Here is a 19,829-nt window from a genome sequence, read left to right as displayed (position 1 = left end):
AAACTTTCATTGAATCAGCTTTATTTTAAGCCACGATGAAGGTGAATAAACACTGATCACTGTTTTATATGACAATCATAAAAGCCTATAAATACAAAACAAATCCCTCAACCTGATGACTAAACTTCTACATTCTTCAGCGTGGTTAACACAAATTCTAAAAACACATGTTTCAAAACTTCTGATTTCAAGTTAATACTAAAGCAAACTCGAACTGTACAGTAAAAAAATGTTAAATCCATGTGACTCGTCATTATTGTGCAGCTCTGAGTTACTTTTGCTAGTGTTGGCAGTGTTGTGCAAGTTCTAACAAGTTTGTATGTGATTAGTTAGTTAATTCTTCATAAAGTAGTGGAGTTATTTGGATAAGAAACTTTTAACTTTTAACTGTCTGAAAAGTGTTAAAAACGTACACGTTGTCAGTCTAATGTGTTTTCGCACACACTCCCACGAAGGGGATGCAATTTTAAGCAGTCACGCACAACTTTTCATAACACCTGTTCTTGAACGAAACAAATCATTATGAGAAAAATACCTCCAAGATAAACAACAGATACACAACGTGATATCTTGACTAAAGGGTTTCTGTCTTATATAGAATGAAACTATTCTGTATGGTGAAACAGGCCTGATCTATTTATTTGTCAATTGTCAAAATCAGCTGTCTTGCTTGGGCTGAGATGAATAGTTAGCAGAATTGGCTACAATTTCCAAATATCTTTAAATATTTGCAGGGGTTCACAATTTCTTTTCATTCCTATTGTTTAAATTGAATTTGAACATCTTCCCCAACCTTCATAGTTGTTGCTGATGCCTCAAACCCTCAATTCATAGTTTCACATGATTGTCATCTGTCTGTTGCAAGACATAGTGGTGAAAAACCCTTATTTGTATCTGGCTAAGGTTGAGTGAGAATAGTGACATGCACTTGAGCTCCTCAATTTTTGACTCAAACTTTGTTGGGAGTTTGTTCAACATTTCCATGACAAAATAACAATCCAATCCGAGTCAAAGTTAAAAAAGTGTCACTAACTCAAGACACAACTTCAGTTAGTCTGCACCTCCGGGATTGTTTTGTTTTTTTCATCTTGGGTATGAACTATTTGGAGAGTAACCAGTTTTACAAACGCATTTCAACATGTTTGTTTGACACCAATTGTGTCCAAGGTGCATTCTGGGTCCTTAGAGCTGAAGCTTTTGTGCTCGAGGGATGAAGCGCATGGCCAGGCCGTGCTCGTCCTCCACAGGCTGCTGTGACAGGTTGTTGGTCTGTCTGATGCTGCTGAGCGTGCAGCCTTGGCGAGGACACACCGTGTAGCGAGACAGCAGCGTGACTAAGATGGCCTTCATCATCACCATGGCGATGTATTTACCAACACAAGATCGAGGCCCGCAGCCAAAGGGCTGGAAGTATCGGTTGGGCACCTGCCAGACAGAGAAAGTAAACGTGACTCTCTTTGGGGTTTTGTTTTCTCCACATTTCACAGCATTAAGCGTACTTACATTTTTCTCAAAGTTCATGAGGCTGAACTCTTTGGATTTGGGGAAGAATTCAGTCTTATGCATGAGGCCAATGTTGAGAATGATGTTGGTCCCTTTCTTTATCCTCGTGCCTTCGATGTCATCATCTTCCAGAGCTTTCCGCATCGTGAAATCGACCACAGGATGAAACCTCATAGACTCATTGATGAAACTCTCCAGCACTTTCAGACTCTGATAATCCATGTTTTCTGCCGCCTCGTCACCTGCAAGTAAAAGGATGAGTTGGAAAGCTTTACATGTCGGTGTCAATCTGCGGTTGGTGGAGCGGATGGGATTGTGCTCTGACTCAGGAAGCTGTTCATCTCCTCCACTATCTGCAGCTCCACGTCTGGGTTCTGCTTCAGCAACATGAGCATGAAGAACAGGCTGATGGAGAGCGTGTCGGGAGCTGCGATCACCATCTCAAGCACGCACTGCCTGACGTCGTCTCCCGAAAGCTCTCCGTGGTTCTGTTAAACAGAGCGGATGCTGACGTGACCACACAACTGTGACTTTGGGTCAAAAGTGGCACCGATTCCACACGGGAGACCCACCTGAGCAAAGATGAGCTCTGTAGCAAAGTCGAGCTCCCCGTCCAGCTTCTCCGCTTCGTTAATGATCTTTCTTTTGATTTCAAGGAGGCTTTCCATCACATCTTGGAGTTCTTGGCTATTTGCGACACAAATATCACTTCAAATAAACATTTGAATCAAACATTGAATTACCACGATGTTTCTAGCATCTTACGCTGCTCTCTGGTGCTTGTTGTACAGCCATCCCATCTTAAAGAATATATCCGGTTTTATGAGGACCGTTTGCCAGGTCTCAAAATATTTGTGGATTTTCAACAGCAAGTCCTTTTCTGTGGTGTCGGGAGAAAGAACAAAAAGCAGATTACAGTTTCACAGTTCATAGCATGGTTCGCTTTCACTGCCAGTCATAAAAACAATTTGGCGTGTGGACAGTGAACGTGCAGCTGACCGTTGAGTTGCACCCTGAGGAACAGCTTGTTGGAGATGTCCACCACAATGGCTCTCAGGAGGTTCAGAGCGTCCACATGTCCGGAGGAGTCCGTCATATCCTGCAGGCTGTCCAGGTGTCTGGATGTGGAGCTCACACAGATCCCCACTGTCCTCTGCAGGCCCGGCCCGCTCAGAGCTGGAAAACGGCATCAAGCAGGAGTCTAATGCAACAACGCCCGTCACTCACAACATAAGAAAGTGTGACGAAGTGACAGATCATGTTAATAAGTACCTAGGAGTAGTTTTTGAGAAAAGTACATTGATGCAGTTTTATTTATAGTCCTCTTAAAGACAGTACTTTCATTCACAACCGAACACATTTGAAGTTATTTATTGACGACTTCACGCTATCTGATTCAAATCATATTTACCTTTCGTAAAATATGCTCTGACTTTTCTCCAGAGGGGGATGTTGTTGTTAAAGATAATACCCCTCCCCTCCATCCCAACGCACTCAAGTCCTTTTGTGCTGCCGAATCTTGACGTGTACTGGTCGCTCCTCAGAACGTGATACACTGCAGAGGACCTGCAGAGGAAACCAGGCTTGGTCTTGGTCTCATCACACATTAACTGAGAGCACAGAGCGTTTACCTGCTCATGATGATGGTCTCCTCCCCGTTGATCCACACCCTGGTAATGCTGCCGTACTTCTTGTTGTAGTAGTTGCAGGCTGTTCCGATCCCAGACCACATGAACCTGCTGTAGGTGAGAATCGGACCGAGTCCCGCCAAGAAGGGAGGACCTGATGGAGACCAGCAGGTCATGTCGCAAGACATTAGAGACTTTAGTTCATTTCTTACTTTACACATCATTCAAGTGTTTCTTTATAGCACCTTTCAGATTGGGAAATTCATTTCAATGTGATACAAAATACATTTATAAAAACAGTATCTTCTAGAATAGAATAGTCAAGAAAATAAATACTGTATTAATACGAGTGAAGAATACCTTACAGTGTTACTCTACACTGACTGGTAATCCACAGTAAAAAGACAAATAATAATAATATTTAAATATCAAAATAGTAGTAAATCTAATAATATGAATAATTCCTAATTTTGTTTTCATTTGGATGTTTCATTATGGGAAGCTTCAAAGACACAACTATTCCCACTGATTAAATTCTGTAAATTTGAGTATTAATGTGAATAATATAGGTTGATGGCTAAATATTGTGACAAATCTAATATCTGAGTTCCTCCAAGTTTTCTTCATAGCAACTTTGGCATCTACTGCACCCCCTCCTGCATACGTTAACTAACACAGACAATTAAGGGTTAAAATAAATGCAACCAGATCATCACCAGTATTTTTATTTATTCGAAACCGCTACTTATTGTACCTGACATGAATAATTCGCTGAACATTCAATATTCACACTGACACACCAAGAAATAATCAAAGTGCCTTGTGCACACTCAACCACAGCTCCTCCAAGTAGACAATAAAAGCCTTAAGTAATTTTAAAAAATTGAAATCAGAAAAGATGAATCTAACTTTTTTTAATAACACAAGCATACCAGAATAGACAGATAGTCCAACAAATAAATAGAAAGCTGTGCAAAATGTGCAGCATCTCATCCACCTGAACAATAACAGCCAGAGAAAAGCTGTTTCTGAAATGCTTTGTTCGACACTATGGGACTGCATACCTCCGACTGGAGGGTCGAGGCTGAAATTCTCTACAAAAGTAGTGACATTGATCATTGAATATATACGTTGTCATCCTCTGTCGATGCCTGCTGTGAAAATACAAGATCAACATTTGTTTGTGAATCAGTTCCCCTGGACATCCCATTGTCATAACAAATAAAAAAATGGCATTATGAGCTGCACTGCCGCATTAAAGTTTCTTCAGGAAATTTGTTATGTTAGTCAAGATATATGTTGCTGACAGAATTGTACAATAGTTAAAAAAAGAATAAAAAATTGTTTAAAATAGCAGAAGATTAAATCTTTCACCTGGAATGTCTGAATGGTGTTTTTGGCCCCAGATGTTGAGAAGCAGCAGCAGCAGAAGAAAAAGCAGCAGGACGGTGACTGTCGACGCCGTGTCCACCATCACAGGACCAAAGGTCAGGGTCTCCACCTGCAGTGTCTCCTTCATGTCCTCAGCTCAGTGTGTCCCTGTGCTGCCTGCAGACTGGGTTTGATGCCTACTTTGTAAAGCCCTTTGTCTGGTAACCACCAGTCAGAACCTGCGGATTTATTTGGGAAACATAAGAGAAGAACCTCGGCTTAACATCCCTCTCCTCCTCCCTTAGTGCAGGTCTGGACACAGTACTTGCACACAAACACACTCTCATTCAGGTTTGCAGTGAGGGATGATGTTTCTATCAGATATACAGTCTCACTTGTATCATTCGCATCATTCAGATTTGATCTTTTTAAGTATTTGATTTTTTAATATATATATATTTTCAGTCGTTTTGTTATTAGAAGATCATCCGAGTTGTCACAATGGATTTTAACTATGTTGTTATAGCTCAGTGTTTTGATCATTTACATAAAGTCACTTCAAACAAGTACAACAGATTTTACAGAGATACAGAGCATTGTGATGAGTTGGGAAAAAAAATATTCTAATAAACAAGAAAATATATTGCTATGCCATCAGAGTCACACGGGAGTTATGGAAGCAATTTATGTCAAATTGGTTAAAAAGAACCAGTTTCATTAATCATTGATGGTTTATTAAAAATCATCCCCTTACTTCCTGTGTAAAACGCATGATAACTTTGCAAAATTCTTACAATTCTCAATCATTACATATGAATAGAAATGGAATTTGAATCCATTTTTCTAACTGCAACAGTTAGTGTCTTGATAACAAGTCAAATATTCCCATATTACACATTTTGGATCATTGAAAAAAAAGTGACAATTTTGAGGAATGTAAGAAAATTACATTCCTCACATCATGAGCTTTAAAAACCTAGATTTTCATTTCTTAGTTAAAAGGAATAAAATTATGACACTTACAGCGCCTTTATATGTCGTCCCACGTTTGACAGGTTGTAGTACAGTTTGACAAGGTGCAGGGCTTTCTCCACTCTTTTTAACATTCTTCCGCCCCAAAAAAAAAAAAATCCCAAAAAAAATCACAGTGACTCAAGTGTTTATAAATCCTCTGCCCAGCCTTCACTTTGCTAGTTGCTTGGGAACTCGGCCTCTTTGGGGTCACAAGTACCACTGCATGCAAGATGCTGAGAAGGGAAAACCAGAGCAGGTTTTATCCTCAAAGCAGCTTCTAAAAAGAAGAAGAAGCAAAGAAAAGTGTTTTTTTTTTTTTTATAAGAATGTAAAAAACCCAGGTCTTTCATTGGTTCTGCACTGCCTTATTTATTTCAGATGGGATTACTTCACATTTAGCTTTGCTGTGAAGAAAGCACCCCCCCCCCCCCCCCCCCCCCCCCCAGCCCCAGCCCTATTCATGAACCTGGAAGGCTTTTCAAGGGGAAATTAATTAGCTGGGTCAGACTGACCCGTGTCAAAGGGAGCGGGATTCACCAACAAGTTCAAAAGAAGAAACATGGAAATTAGCTATAAAAAAACAAAGAAACAAATAAACACATTTTCATGTTTTTAGAAGCTCAACTGTAAGAAGTGTATATGGAAATGTGCTTCATATAGATGAGACTGTATTTTGTTCGTTCTGTGGAAATTCACATTTGCATGCAACATTCAAAAAACACAGTTTTGAAAAGCTTCAGTACCTAATGAGCTGTCTTTCAAACTCACTACCTGTGTTTAGCTGGTGGATTAAAAATACATGTCTTGTAGTTTGGAGTTGGTGTGTTGGCTTGTAGCCTGAATTCTTCCTTGCAAAAGAAAATTATTTTTTCCAAAAACAATAAAATAAATATATATATATATATTTTAAAGTTCTTATAAATCAATCAAATTGGGGGAAATGTGCAACATTACCATTTTATTTTATTTTTTTTTGGAAATGCGTGTTAAGATGAATGAAAGCACTTGTTATATGAAGGATATTTACACACCCATGTGTCCATCTGCATCCACAGTCTTGAAGTCGCTGACTGAAAATGCTCTGAGAGCTTCTTTGTAGATTCACACAACGTCTCTCTTGTTCACAACTCATTTATTCCACTTTCATGTCATTTTGAGTGGGGTGAGCCGGGGATAATGTCCAGAGAAAAGAGTTCCACAATGACAAGAAGCACAGCAGTGCAATGCGAGACATGTCATTCTGGAAATATGTCGATTAGCGGCTCCTAAATCGGGCAAGCCTACAGATTTTAACTGTTTCCCAGATGCATTTGGTTGCGCAATGCGTCATGTGGTTCTCCCTGTAGCTACGGACAGATTTTGACATGTTTATCCCTCTCGAGCAGCTCGAGCGTGGTTTCCCTGTGACGTCTCATCTGCTGGCAGGTGGTTAGATATGTGCTGTATGCGCTTGTGAATGTCAGAGTCCAGATCACTCTGCAGAGGAGGACCAGAGAAGAGGGCGCCAAACATGAAGGAGGGCAACAAAGTTTTTCAAATGCTTTTGGTGGGGATGTGCTTGCTTCTGCTCCTGATTTCAGCAGGTTTTGTTTACCTGCTGGTTCGGCAGCAGGAGCTGGCAGGAGAGCTGGTGGGGCTGAACTCTGAGATGCAGGAGCTGTCTCAGAGCTGCAAACTGCATGCACAAATCCTGCCACATGACCTGCGAGAAGCCGGAGAGCTGAGGAAGCTCCAGCGCACCAGGAGGAACCACGAGGAAGAGCCGACGCAAGGCCAAGAGGAGGACATGCTGATGCTGATGACATACTCCATGGTCCCTGTAAGTCACCACAACGCTTGAATTCACTTTCTTCTTTGTTATTTTGAGTCTTGCTTCTTAAATTAATAAATTTTTTTAAAGGTTACATGTTCTGTTCTATGACAGAAAAAAAGAAGCAGAAAACGGGGCAAAGGTCAATTGCATTCTTTGACAGAATCATTGATTCTTGTTTTCTCTTTTGGGATCGGAAGCACGTTGTAATGCAAAGAATTCAGAGGTCTGGTTCAGCGTCTTAGCAAGACTTGTGTTTGAGATTTTCCTGGAGGATAGAGTTGCAAGCTCTTCCCCAAAATGTATTAACGAGCCCATAGAGCTGATATTTTCTCAGAAGGGCCAGCATACAGTGTGAAAAGAACTCAAATAATCAACAGCAGTGGGAATTTAAATTCCCTGACGTCAGTCCTCCAGATTATTTCCAGGAAACGCTGCAAGATCCCGCTGATCTTTGATTTTGCTAAAAATGACAACAAAGCCGAGAGCTGGTTCACACGCCCACTTGAACCAACCTACACACCTTCAGTTTCCCAGGTCTCCTCTAGATTCAAGAAAGTCTTTTATTCTGGTTTTCTTTGAAATATTGCAAATTCCATTTAAAAAATCTCAGAACGAGCAAAGTCTGCAAACTCCGGCCTGAAAAATATTAATTCAAGTGAATTTGTGGCAATTCCTTACAATAAAATATAATAAAAACAGCCCATTACAGTTTGTAACTGATTCGTTTGTCTGTTTGTATTTCTGATAGCATAATTAGCATTTTGTTTCACCGTCATTCTGTTTTTGTCTGAATTCCAGGTCAAGGTCTTCTCTGAGCTGTGTAACAGCCCCAGTGGAATTTGCATGCCAGGTGATTGACACATTCTCAACACAGGAAGAAAAAGTGTGTGATTTTGGTGTTTCTGCTGTTTGCTTATTGAGAGAAATGTTGACTGTTTTTCAGGTCCACCAGGCCCTCCAGGTAAAAGGCGACACTTTAGTTTCACTACATCGCCTGTTTAAACCTGTTGCCGTGTGAAAAGAAAAACGCTCTCTGCATTAGGTGTGCCTGGTAAACCCGGTTTCCGAGGGCCACCGGGGCTGACGGGACCGCCGGGGCCAGAGGGGAGACAAGGAAGAAAAGGTGACAGCTCTATCAAATAATCTTTCAAATCCAATCAGCCACCCGCACAGAGCCAAAGGAGAAGATCAGAGCCAACAAATAAACTGAGAAACAGAAGTCGTTGTCATGTTTCAAACAGTCTCTCATTGTTCAGCTGTGATTACATAATTCCAGCATCCCACTCATGTCTACATGAGGCTCCGTCTCCAGCTGAATCAAAGATGTTTACTGCAGTGTCGGTTGGCAGTGCTGCTCCCTCCGGGGTTTACCGTCTGCAATACTACTGCGATTACATGCTTTATCATCGCTGTGTTGTTGTGACACACAAAATGAGCCGTTGTGTGGGTCAGACTAATGACTGAATCACTCATTAAGTTCAGCCAAGCTTCCGTCAGCCAGTTGGAGGAAGATGCTGGATAATGTTGGAGTCAGCAATTTGAAAATGAGTAAAACAGGAGAAATGGAATTAAAGAAAATTACTTCTGTACTCTCGTTTCCTCCCACAGCCCAATGACATGCATGTGAGATTAATCGCTGACTTTCAATGATCTGTATGAAGGTCCACGTGGTGCTCCCGGTCTGTCCTGTGCTGCCTGCTGCTCCAGTGAAGTGAAGAACAAAACCACCAGCGAGCGAGACCATCCAACAAAGATGTTGATGGGTAGGATGTTTTCCACGTGGCTTCAACTTCCTGTATAACAGATTACAGGCCATACCCATTCAGATTGAAACTCTCTGTGCCAATAGAGGAAGGTAACGTTCCCTTGGAAGGATGTTTGTACTGTCATTATTATTCCATTAAATAATAGAGCAAATGCAAATTACAAACTCTATTTTCTATTCTGGCTTCACCTGTAGGACAGTAATAGTTTTAATAATAGTAATAGAATTCGTTCATATGGAGTTTGTGTTTTCCCCCCACTTCAGTAATATTTTCTGCACTTTTTCACTAAATATGACGATTGTGGACGTATACCCACACTTCCAGAAACAAAACTGAGAGTGAAAATCCTTCATTGGAACAAGATGGATGGATTAATGGATAAATATCCGTTTCATAATTTGTTATCCTGCATCACCCCCCAAATAAACAAACAAACAAATAAATAAATAAATACATGGAACCAACAATACACATGTGATGAAATACAGTCATTAAAATAGGCTGTGAGTTTAATAGATTTTAATTGCACATGTTGCTTTTTTATGTAGAGGGATGCGGATTGTTGATGCTAATTTCTTTGTCATGTGTCTCTTTCACGTCACAGAGCCACAAACGGCTGCTCCGGCAGAAGACACCAGAAACGTTTTGGATGTTACCGGAGAGAGGCTCAAAATTACAAACACGGGTTAGTAAATGCTTTGCGTTTATAGAAAGACTTGTTTTGCACATTACATCATGGAAATTACCTTAACTCAATACCTTTTATGTTCTAGAGGCAACATCTTTTCATGTGAACTACAGCAACAAAACCCCGACCGACACCAACAGAGACACGACCACGGAAAAACCAGTCACGTTATCGACAGGCGAGAAACTCTTTTCCTGTTTTCTGTAATTGTGACTACAATTGTCTCTTACACAATGGAAGCACTCGTATTTTTGTAACATCTGGTTTTACTTTGCAGCCCTGCTTCCTGCAGACTTTGGCGGACACAGTGATGGTGTCAGTGGGAGTACAAACGTTACTGATAGTACAATCACAATGGGTGAGATTCTATATTTCTGTGACGCAAATACTTAACATCAACAATGTTTGGAACAACTTAAAACACAAATCAAGACGGACATATTTTGATGTTTGAGACAGCATGTCTGTGGAACCTTCCTTCAATCAGATCTTAAATACTAAGAGCAACACTGGCAGTGTGCGGTATCACTGTACGGTCACACACTGTCCTGTTTTTCCATATGAACTTACTATCTCTCTCCCCGTCACGTTTGTTTTCCTACAGAGTTGGTGTCACCTCGTCCTCAGAACAAACAAGACACCTGGAGTGAAACCAGACCAGAAACTGTAACAGAAGGACCAAATAAATCAACAAAAGGTTAATAAAATGACAAATTCATGACATAATTGCCCACACAGATTTCTTTTAAATAAAAATAAAATCGTGCTTATTTAATTAATTTCATTTTTTAATCCTACAGTGTTAGCAACTCCAGATCCAGCCCACGATACCAGAAACGTTTTGAATGTTACTGAATTTAGTAAACATCCACAGAGACACATGAATGCTGGTAAGCACATATTCGTGTGGCAGAAAGAAAAAAAGTAGTTGATGGTTAACTCTCTTGATGCAATTAAAAAGTATATATTAATTTTTAAAGGTCATAAAAATCCAGTTTTTCAAAATGCTAAGTTTCACTTCAGAACTGTGTTTATCAAGTAATTTTTAGCTCATTTTGTTTTAATGGAGTAATGCATTTTTTAGTTTCCTTGCTTTGGCCTCTGGAGATCTCAGGCAACTTTCAGGGAAAAGAGACTTTGAAACTCTTTCCTGACCTCCTGACCTTTTAATGACCGTGAGAGAAATACAAAACCTGATAAATCAATCCTGTGTCTTTAAGCCTGTTATAGAGAATCATATGAAAGAAAGGTAATTATAATAGAATGAGTTGGTGTGTTCAGTCGTGGCATTTTCGGATGTAATGTTGTAATGATTCTACCTCTTTTGTTCTAATCACATCTTTCTTCTTGCAGAAGAAAACACATATCCAAGGGAAATAGGTGGCGATGTTTTGAATGTTACTGTCTCTGAAAACCATCAAAAAGCATCAGGTAAACCACCAAAACATATATACATATTCAGTAAAAGAAAATTCAAAAGTTCAACAATTGTGTCCTTCTCTTAGATAAGGTTAGTGGACGTCAAGATGACCACCACAACTCTTCAGGTGAAACCGAAAGCACAACAGATGGGCCATTAAAATTAGTGCCAGGTAAGGATTCCGTCAAGTATAAATGTAAACAGTTAATACATAATATGTAATGAATGTTTGATTTCTCCCTACAGTCCCAGCTGATGTGGACCAGAACAGTGAAGACCGGGGAGCCGCCACCAAAACAACCAGGAAAACTGGTAAAGAAGCTCATGGATTTAAGCACTTCACCACAGTTAGTCAGAGGTGGAAAGATGTGTACACAAGTAAAACTCCTTGAGTGCAATTGCAAGTGAAAATATTGTATTTGAGAATTGAAAGTACTGTACAATGCAAAAACTACTCAAGTTATGAAATACGGCTTAATAGCATTTAATTATTTGTCAATACCAGGCTTTCGATTCAATATAACTGCATAATAGAATCTATTTATGTTTGAAGCAAACGTATCAAACTGCATAAGAATTACACCATGGCAATTTCTTTTACAAACAAATGAAATATAAAGCAAAGTTAAAGAAAAAACATATTGTCTACAAAAAAACTGATTAACAGGATATAAAGACGTACTTCTGTTTTTCAAAACTGTGCAGTTGATTGGTGTAAATATTATAAATAACAAAATATTACGTACGTGAAAAAAAAAACCTTATAAGGTCAAAATACCCAATATTAATGATTACAGCAACTTTTATTTTTATGCATTTGAGTTTTGTTTTTTGTTTTTCTATATGACTCTAAACTTTCTCTCTGTAGAGTCAACAACCATCAGCCTGGCCGACCACAACAGAGACGCTTTTGTTTCTTCTGATTCTGCAAAAAAGAACCAAAAGAAACCCGGTAAATCAGCTAAACTAAAGACTTATTTGACCACAACTGTGTGACTAAATAAAACTTCATTACTTTTCATGTGGAGATGACACCTCGAGTGATACCGATACAGATGTTAAAGAAGTCACAGGGAGACCAGTAACAATATTACAAGGTAGAAATTCCAGTGGTTGAAATGACTACAAGAGTACAAGACTCGGTTTTGTTGTCATGATTGTAACTATTAATTATCATTTCTCTTCGCAGCCCCATCGGACGTACAACAAGGTGATGGCTTTGATGACAGCAGAAATGTTACCAAAACTTCCATCAAACCAGGTAACTTCATATCAAATCAGTGAATCATTGAAATATTATTCACACAAATACCGTAACAGAAACATTTGCATCTCTCAGCTGAGTCATCAACGTCAAGCCCAGAGGAAATCCCCACAGGCAGTTTCACTACTACAGACCTCAACAAAAACAAAACGATGAATCCTGGTAAATCATCAATCCCACAAAAGTCAATGTTACAATCAACTCTGAGACGCGAAGTACCACAAACAATACAAAACATATTCAATATTATATTGACTTTGATTTCCAGAGCGAACACCTTCACCTCCAGAGGCCCGACCTGTTAACGCTCACAATGAGACCTCGAACGACACCGGCACAGTGAATGTTACAGAGGAATCACTGAAATCATTGACTGGTAGGGAATTCCATTGCTAACTTTAAAACAGTTTTAGTCACCTGAATTAAAATGGAATAAAAAATTGTTATGCAGCAACATTTAATCTGTGGTTTTATTCTGCAGTGAAACTTCATTCAGACCAAAACGCTGAGGACTTCAATGAGGCCAGAAATGTGAAAACAGCCAGAAAAGAGGGTAGGATATGTCATTTTGCCTCTGAATGAAATATATTCAGGAATTTGTGGACATTCTCAGCTTCAGTTTAGTCAAATGAGCCTTTAGTTTGTAGTTTCAGGTAGAATTTAAAATCCAGAGTTGTTCTGTCACCTGCTGTTCTGGTGTCTCACTGTGTGGCTCTTAGCTTTCTCTCTGTAACTTCAATCAAATGTATTGTTGGTAATGTCATCAAACAAGAGTTAAAACAGCTAAACGGTGTTCATAAAAAGTCAGTGTTTCACATTTCTAGATGTTTCTTATTATAAAAACAAACTTCATCTTCATTTTAACTGTAAGGCTGCAGACGCCTGGACAGATTGAACACGACTCTGAAGCATCTCATTGTTACAAATAATGCTTAAATGATTAGAGATGTTTTAACCTACATATGAGTGAAAAGACTTTTTGAATTGGACCATATCTTTCTTTCTGCAGATTCACAGACATCTCGTCCAGCTGAACCCACGGCAGTTGTATTTATTGCTTCTGACTCTGAAAGAGAAGTAAACAAGAAAAAAGGTCAATCATCAACGCACAAATCACTCAAACCTAGACTTCGGAATAACACAAATCCTTACAAAACAAATAAACATTAACACACCTTTTTGTTTTTCTAGAGTTAGGATTATCACATACTTTCTAAAAATGGGTGTTTAAAGAGAGAAACGACCATCTAAAGTTTAATATCTGCGGTGAAATTCTTGCTTATAAACACCATTAACCATCAGCTCCTCTGCGCGTCTGCATGTGCGCGTGTGCATGCATGACACATCCACCACCAAAAAAAGACTTCAAATTGATTTGAAATTTTTTTTTTTTTAACTTTCGGGCTTAAATTAAAACACCTTTCCAATGTGACATAAGTGAAGAAGTCAAGTCAGTACATACAGTCCATAGTCCATATTTTACCTGTACTTTTAATGATTTTTATTACACTGCAGTATGTAGCTGTGATATATTACATGTTTATCTTGTATACCAGTTTACCTCAATCAAATTGTATTTATCTTTCTGTAAACTGAGCTCCACCACAAGTACAACAGGGTATCAAAAAGATGCTTCTCAGTTAATGACAGACTTTCATTTCATTTATTCTACAATTGATGTTTTACTCAGTTTGACACTCAGACAATTTGAACACCAATTTTTAAAAAGTTAAAGAGAGCTCATTCAATTAATTACAAAGTCAGAAATCCCATGATTTATTTATTTTTTAAATCAGTCCTGAGTACATCAGTGTGTGAAACTTTACAACGAAACACATCTCATATAGTAAATACAACTACCTGTGGTTTAAATGCCTCTTTTCATTGTGCAGATTCACCAACAAGTCGTCCAGCTGAAAACACAGGAGACACTTTTACTGGGACCCGCACTGAGGAACTCAACAAAAAGGAAACTGGTAATTCATCAACACAAAATACAGACAATATGAGAGAAACCAAGAATAGTGACTCAGAGAGAGTTTTAAAGGGACCAATATTAATATCATATTTATATGCAGCTATATGACAGCTTCAGTTGTTGAGGCTAATTCTTTATTTTATATTCGCAGAATCGTCAACAACACGCCCGGCTGAAAACAGCAGGAATGGCATCGCCAGCTCCAAGGCCAGAAATGACAAAAGCACTAAACCTGGTGACTCCCTAATACAAAAGAAGACAGAACTTTATTGAACTATATATTAAGCAAGCATTTAAGACTCATCTGTTTTCTAGATCCAGCATCATCTCATCCAGATAATGACCATGACAGCAAGACTGAAAATGTTACAGACGGGCCAGTGAAGCCGTTTCCAGGTAGGAGATCCTTTCTAAATTATTGACATAAAACATCCAGCTTCTGTCACTTGTATTCAGACTGCAACAGTTAAAATGTTTTAATTTGATTCAACAGTGAAACCTGATGCAGTCCAAGGCAGTGAAGACATCAATGACAACAGAAATGTCATAAAAACAACCATGAAAAATGGTAAAAATCTATCATCAAACAGAAATGAAATCATGATTGAAATATTTTTTACATTTCTCAGGCTCAGTTGATGTATATTGAAATATATTTGGTTTGATATTTCCAGCGACAGGCACAAAACAGAGCAGAAAAGAAAGTCAGAATGATGCCTCCAACATGTTAACGTCTAACAAATGTAACACACCGGCCGTCTCTTCGAACTGAATCCCATCTTTGTGTAGATTCACAGACTCCCCGTCCAGCTGGGAATGGGTCTGTCGCTTCCCACTCAAGAAATGATGAAAGAGCTAAATCTGGTAAATCATCAAAACTGCACACAAATGTATCTCTCATAAATTAATACAAATATTTTAGGCTTAATATTCAAATTGTTCTGTAGATTCTGCATCATCTCATCCAGACGGCGCAATGACTGACAGAGAAGGTGTTACAGAGAGGCCAGAAAGATTGCTCCCAGGTCGGATGTCCAATACTTTGAATCCTTAATATCAAATTGCCAGTTGTTGTCGCTTGTATCCACATTACAAAGGCCTAAATGTGACGTTTAATGTGTTATTTCACTCTACAGTCACACCCCATGAAGGACAAAATGGTGACGATATCGACGACAACAGAGATTTTATTAAAACAAACATGAAAAGTGGTAAAATTCCATCATCCTGTTTTTAATCTAAATAAGGTGTCATCGCACTTTGGAGATTTTTTTCAGTTCTCAGGTTCAGTTGGAAAATTCCTCCACAGCTTTAATGATTCCAAAATAAAAGAGCTGCATGTGAAATGTTTTGCTTCAATAGTCAGTGTTTTGGAAACGCAACCAGCTAATTAAGAACAACTCTTGAACATTTCTCACAATAATTATATATCTAAATGTATAATAAGCATACCATTTGAATGCATTCATCAGCTCTAAATTCCACCCTGTCTTCTGTAGATTCACAAACTCCTCGTCCAGCTGAAAACGGCACAGATGAGTTTGTTGCTTCCCACTCAGGAAATGACAAGAAAGCAAAAGCTGGTCAATCATCAGTACTCAACATAAATTCAATTTGTACCACAAATAACAGAAAACACTGTTAAAATCAATACTTTATTTGTTCTCTAGAGCCAGCATCATCTCATCCGGACGACTCCATGACTGATGATCACATGGAACATGTGACAGAGGGGCCGGTCAGACTGTTGCCAGGTAGGAAATCCAACACTGACATTTCTTTTATTTTTATTTTTTTAAACAGCAAAATATAATCAAACGACACGTGTTATTGTAATAAACAACAGTTAGTTATTGAAGTATCGTAGACACATTCTATGCAGACGGCAGCTCTTCAGGCTAAATCAAATCTCTCTGTAGAATCAGCGACGGAGCGGCCAGCTGAAAACACACCGGGTGCTCCTGAATCACTAGAAGACATCGAAACCAAACCTGGTGAAAACAAACCACTCAACCTTAGACTTTGTGAAAACGTGATCGCAACAGAAACACGTGAAGCATGACTCTTCTTCTGTTTATTAGAGTCGAGATCAACACATGAAGACGACACCTTGAACTTTACTGAAAACCCTACCAAAGCGCCAATCACAATATCAGCAGGTGGGAAACTCTGTCCTCAATTATATGTACGAGGAACAGTAAAAGTTCATTGTTTCGTTTTGTTTCTATCTAATTCTGCGTTGACAGCCATTATTTCTATGTACTTGTGTATGTTCTCCCTGCACAGCATCTATTTCTGTAAATCTGGATCAAAAGAGAAATCCGGTCAATATCAGTGAAAACAATGGTGACAAACCCATGAAAAGTGGTGAGTCATACATCCATTATTTGATCATATTTCTTTATTTTTCCACTTATAATTGCTACTACACCTTTCAAAAGTTTTGTGTTGATTTTGTTTCTATCAGTGGTGACACTGAATATATTTGCTTTAGTAATTTCCAGTCGTTTGATAAAGATCTGATGCTTTTCATGTTGACCAACAATACAGGTAATCACACGTCAGAGAAAATCTATGAAAATATCCTATTCTTGTATTTTTTTAGACTCTACGTTTAACGGAGCCAATTCGACAGCCAGTGAGAGATGGATAAAAAGTAGTGAGAACATTGTTTCAAAAACTTTATTTACATGTGTATTGTCAGTGTCTACCCTTGTTTCTGTTGTGGTATTCACTTATGAGTTCCCCCACTTATAGATTGCTCCATTAAAACCATCAAATGTTCGGTGAAGTCCATCAAAATGCAAAGCACCTTCGGAGCTTGGATGTCTGACGCCTCTCAACACGATGACGGTCGATTCTGGTTTGCTGAGCATTTCTCAGGTGATTCACTCACTCGTCCTGGAATCCCCACATCACGGCAGAGCTTTTTAAACGTCAACTCGAGTGTGTTTGTGCCCCAGGTCGCACTTTGGTGGAGTCCAGGAACATTTCATCATTTCACAACCACAACCAGAAAACTATAGACGTCAGGATGTTCTACCAGGGCTGTGGTCACCTTATTTTTAAAGGCGCCCTTTACTTCCACAATGCAGGAACAAACAGACTGGTGAAGTAAGTGATAAACAACTTGCTCTTTGCTTCACAGATCTTCTTCTTACCCCATCATATATATTTCGGCAGACTCACAGCCAACAGAAATGAAACTGATTCTGCAACAACGACAAACTTGTGTATTAAGTGTAACATGAACTTGCTGGACTGATATATTTCTATGTTTCACAGATTTGATTGACATTTTTGAGCATGTGAGCCATTATGCTCTTTGTTTAAATTGATTGGATGCTGAATTGTTGGACGCCCTTTAGTGTAGGATCATATACTGAGATACTCCAGGCAGTGGCATCAACTTTTTTTTTTCTTTTTAATTGTGCTGAGCTAAAGTGGGCGAGAGATATCGAAGCTGTGTCCAGCATCTGATGTTTCGCATTCTATGAAAAAAAAAATTGGAGAAGAAATAGTAATCAAGAAAATAATAAACCAAGGTTGAAATGGAGAACTGGATACAATTTTGAATGTAAAACCAAACATAAACATAAATAAGCAATGAACAAAAGTGCAAAAAACCTCGTGCTTAAAAGACAACTGCCAGTGAATCGAACATAAGTGCACATTAAATTTCCATCTGTCTGCTGATCCAGAACGGTTTAGTAATTCTGCCCTTCGCTTGAAAACATGTTAGGATATACGAGGAACACTGGTCTTTAACTGAGGATTAAATGAACATTTCCAGGATGCTGAATAAATGGCCAGATGTTGCTTATTTAATTTCAACTTTGGATAATTCACAAAACACAGAACATTCCCACTCGGTGCCAATTACTCCAATAATACTTTTCTGGGTCAATTATTTGGCACCAATCAAGAGATAAATAAACAATTACCTCTTGTACACAAGATAAAATAAAGTAAGAAGGTCTAGTTTTATTTTATTTTATTATATTTTCTGTGAGGCTTTCCTACTCAGCTTGTTGGTCATAAGCACTGTTTTCTTTTCCAGACTTGATTTGAACACCGGGAGAACAAATTCACTCAACATGCCAAACAGCAGGTACAACAGCCTGACTTACCTGTTCCGCAATTCAAAGACGTATTTCAAGTTCGCTCTCGATGAAAACGGACTGTGGGTCGTCTTCGCCTCAACAACAGATGACAACACGATGGTTGCCGAGCTGAATCCTGACAATTTCTCTGTGTTGTCTGTCATCAACACTGGCTACCCGACAGCTAAAGCTGGGAATGCTTTCATTGTGTGTGGCGTGGTGTATTTCACAGATAACACAGACAGGAGGGTGACATATGCCTTCGATTTAAAGACGGAGACTCCTCTGGATGCAGCTTTTGATTTAAGATCAGCTAATGGCATCTTGGCTATGGTGTCGTACTATCCAAACAAGCAGCTTTTGTACATGTGGCAGAACAGTGGCGTGAATATCTGCAGAGTTAAGCTCCGGCAAACCTAAAGACAAAAACTCATACCTTTATAAACAATAAACTGTTTTTATTCATACCGATGTGGTGTGCTGTGTACATTGCAAACACAGTGCATACAGTGATCTGCAAAGGACAGTATTTTATTTATTATTGTATTTTTTTCAATTCTCTGACATACAACTTGTTTCTATGCATCTGTTCATCATTTGTTTTGTACATGTTGTGTGATTGCGTTTACTTGTGTCTTGAACGCACAACATTTATGTGCACCTAAGACAAATTCCAAGAATATAAAACCGAATTCAAGGTTTTTTTTTTCTAGTCCAGTACCGACCTGATTGAGCACAAGGCAGAGAGAAAGTTAACTCTTCGAAACCAAACCTATTTTTTTCTATTTTTGCTTGAAAATTGTTCAGCAGAATATTCCATTAGTCTGTGGCCTCCGTGCTTTAGCCTACTCTATAGTTTGTGTGTGTGGCATTAAGGAGCACAGCACTGGTACTTAATCTGGTTAGCGTTGTAGCTGTGTTTGGAATCTGTAAAAATTTATTTTTGTAACTGAATTAATCCTAGATTATTTGATGTGTGACTTCATTATATTTTGACACAGTAAGTGGATTGTTTTGTTTTGTAAGTTTTCTCGGGCCACTATGGAGTGCTGCAGAAGTTACGTGGCGCAACTAAAACAAATCTATTAATAAAACAGAAATGTAAAGTTGATGAACTGTATTTGATATTCAGTGGTTCAGTATACAATCAACATAAACATTGTAAAAACTCGACAAAGAAGAAATTGGTGAAAAACATTAATATATTGCAAAAACACAGAGAACAAAGAACAACAGAGGGAACTGAATTCAATTGTTGATTATACCAAGTGAAGGACACAT

At 38.8% G+C, this 19,829-nt stretch overlaps 2 protein-coding genes across 3 annotated transcripts; one reads left to right on the top strand and one right to left on the bottom strand.

Moving 5' to 3' along the window:
* Window position 1: 1 nt before the first annotated feature.
* cyp19a1b (cytochrome P450, family 19, subfamily A, polypeptide 1b) lies at window positions 2–6,781 on the bottom strand. Its single transcript, XM_080474656.1, has 11 exons — window positions 6,548–6,781; window positions 5,526–5,793; window positions 4,506–4,741; window positions 3,135–3,285; window positions 2,915–3,069; window positions 2,503–2,679; window positions 2,269–2,383; window positions 2,076–2,190; window positions 1,829–1,991; window positions 1,504–1,745; window positions 2–1,425 (listed from the first exon to the last, which is right to left on the bottom strand). Exons 3-11 carry the CDS (start codon window positions 4,648–4,650, stop codon window positions 1,183–1,185), a joined length of 1,506 nt encoding a protein of 501 aa, XP_080330782.1. The 5' UTR covers window positions 4,651–4,741; window positions 5,526–5,793; window positions 6,548–6,781; the 3' UTR covers window positions 2–1,182.
* Window positions 6,707–19,722, top strand: LOC308116454 (uncharacterized protein). 2 transcript variants are annotated; one of them, XM_080474654.1, is made up of 36 exons: window positions 6,707–7,335; window positions 8,128–8,179; window positions 8,273–8,290; window positions 8,372–8,452; window positions 8,991–9,092; window positions 9,700–9,780; window positions 9,869–9,961; window positions 10,061–10,141; window positions 10,388–10,480; window positions 10,584–10,673; window positions 11,137–11,214; window positions 11,289–11,375; window positions 11,450–11,515; window positions 12,072–12,155; window positions 12,232–12,300; window positions 12,393–12,464; window positions 12,543–12,629; window positions 12,736–12,843; window positions 12,949–13,020; window positions 13,477–13,560; window positions 14,360–14,443; window positions 14,597–14,680; window positions 14,761–14,841; window positions 14,939–15,013; window positions 15,235–15,309; window positions 15,393–15,470; window positions 15,582–15,656; window positions 15,945–16,028; window positions 16,116–16,199; window positions 16,365–16,439; window positions 16,527–16,604; window positions 16,732–16,812; window positions 17,051–17,101; window positions 17,203–17,328; window positions 17,409–17,559; window positions 18,506–19,722. In XM_080474654.1, exons 1-36 carry the CDS (start codon window positions 6,973–6,975, stop codon window positions 18,966–18,968), a joined length of 3,606 nt encoding a protein of 1,201 aa, XP_080330780.1. In that variant the 5' UTR covers window positions 6,707–6,972; the 3' UTR covers window positions 18,969–19,722. The 2 variants fall into 2 exon arrangements, with proteins under 2 accessions (XP_080330780.1, XP_080330779.1); XM_080474653.1 differs by having other exon boundaries at window positions 17,051–17,104; window positions 18,506–19,714.
* The last annotated feature ends 107 nt before the right edge of the window (window positions 19,723–19,829 follow it).

Source organism: Lipophrys pholis (assembly GCF_963383615.2).
Source record: "Lipophrys pholis genome assembly, chromosome: 11".
Lineage (NCBI taxonomy): Eukaryota > Metazoa > Chordata > Actinopteri > Blenniiformes > Blenniidae > Lipophrys > Lipophrys pholis.
This window is presented reverse-complemented; position numbering and strand designations above follow the sequence as displayed.

Bases quoted from the DNA above. Each gene is read 5' to 3' on its own strand.
- cyp19a1b (XM_080474656.1), bottom strand. From the start codon at position 4,650: ATGAAGGAGACACTGCAGGTGGAGACCCTGACCTTTGGTCCTGTGATG. The intron at 2,191-2,268 runs GTAAGATGCTAG...TGTCGCAAATAG, and splicing joins AACAAGCACCAGAGAGCAGC to CCAAGAACTCCAAGATGTGA. The intron at 1,992-2,075 runs GTGGGTCTCCCG...TCTGTTTAACAG, and splicing joins CAGAGCTCATCTTTGCTCAG to AACCACGGAGAGCTTTCGGG.
- LOC308116454 (XM_080474653.1), top strand. From the start codon at position 6,973: ATGTCAGAGTCCAGATCACTCTGCAGAGGAGGACCAGAGAAGAGGGCG. The intron at 10,481-10,583 runs GTTAATAAAATG...TTAATCCTACAG, and splicing joins ACCAAATAAATCAACAAAAG to TGTTAGCAACTCCAGATCCA. The intron at 14,681-14,760 runs GTGACTCCCTAA...TCTGTTTTCTAG, and splicing joins TGACAAAAGCACTAAACCTG to ATCCAGCATCATCTCATCCA.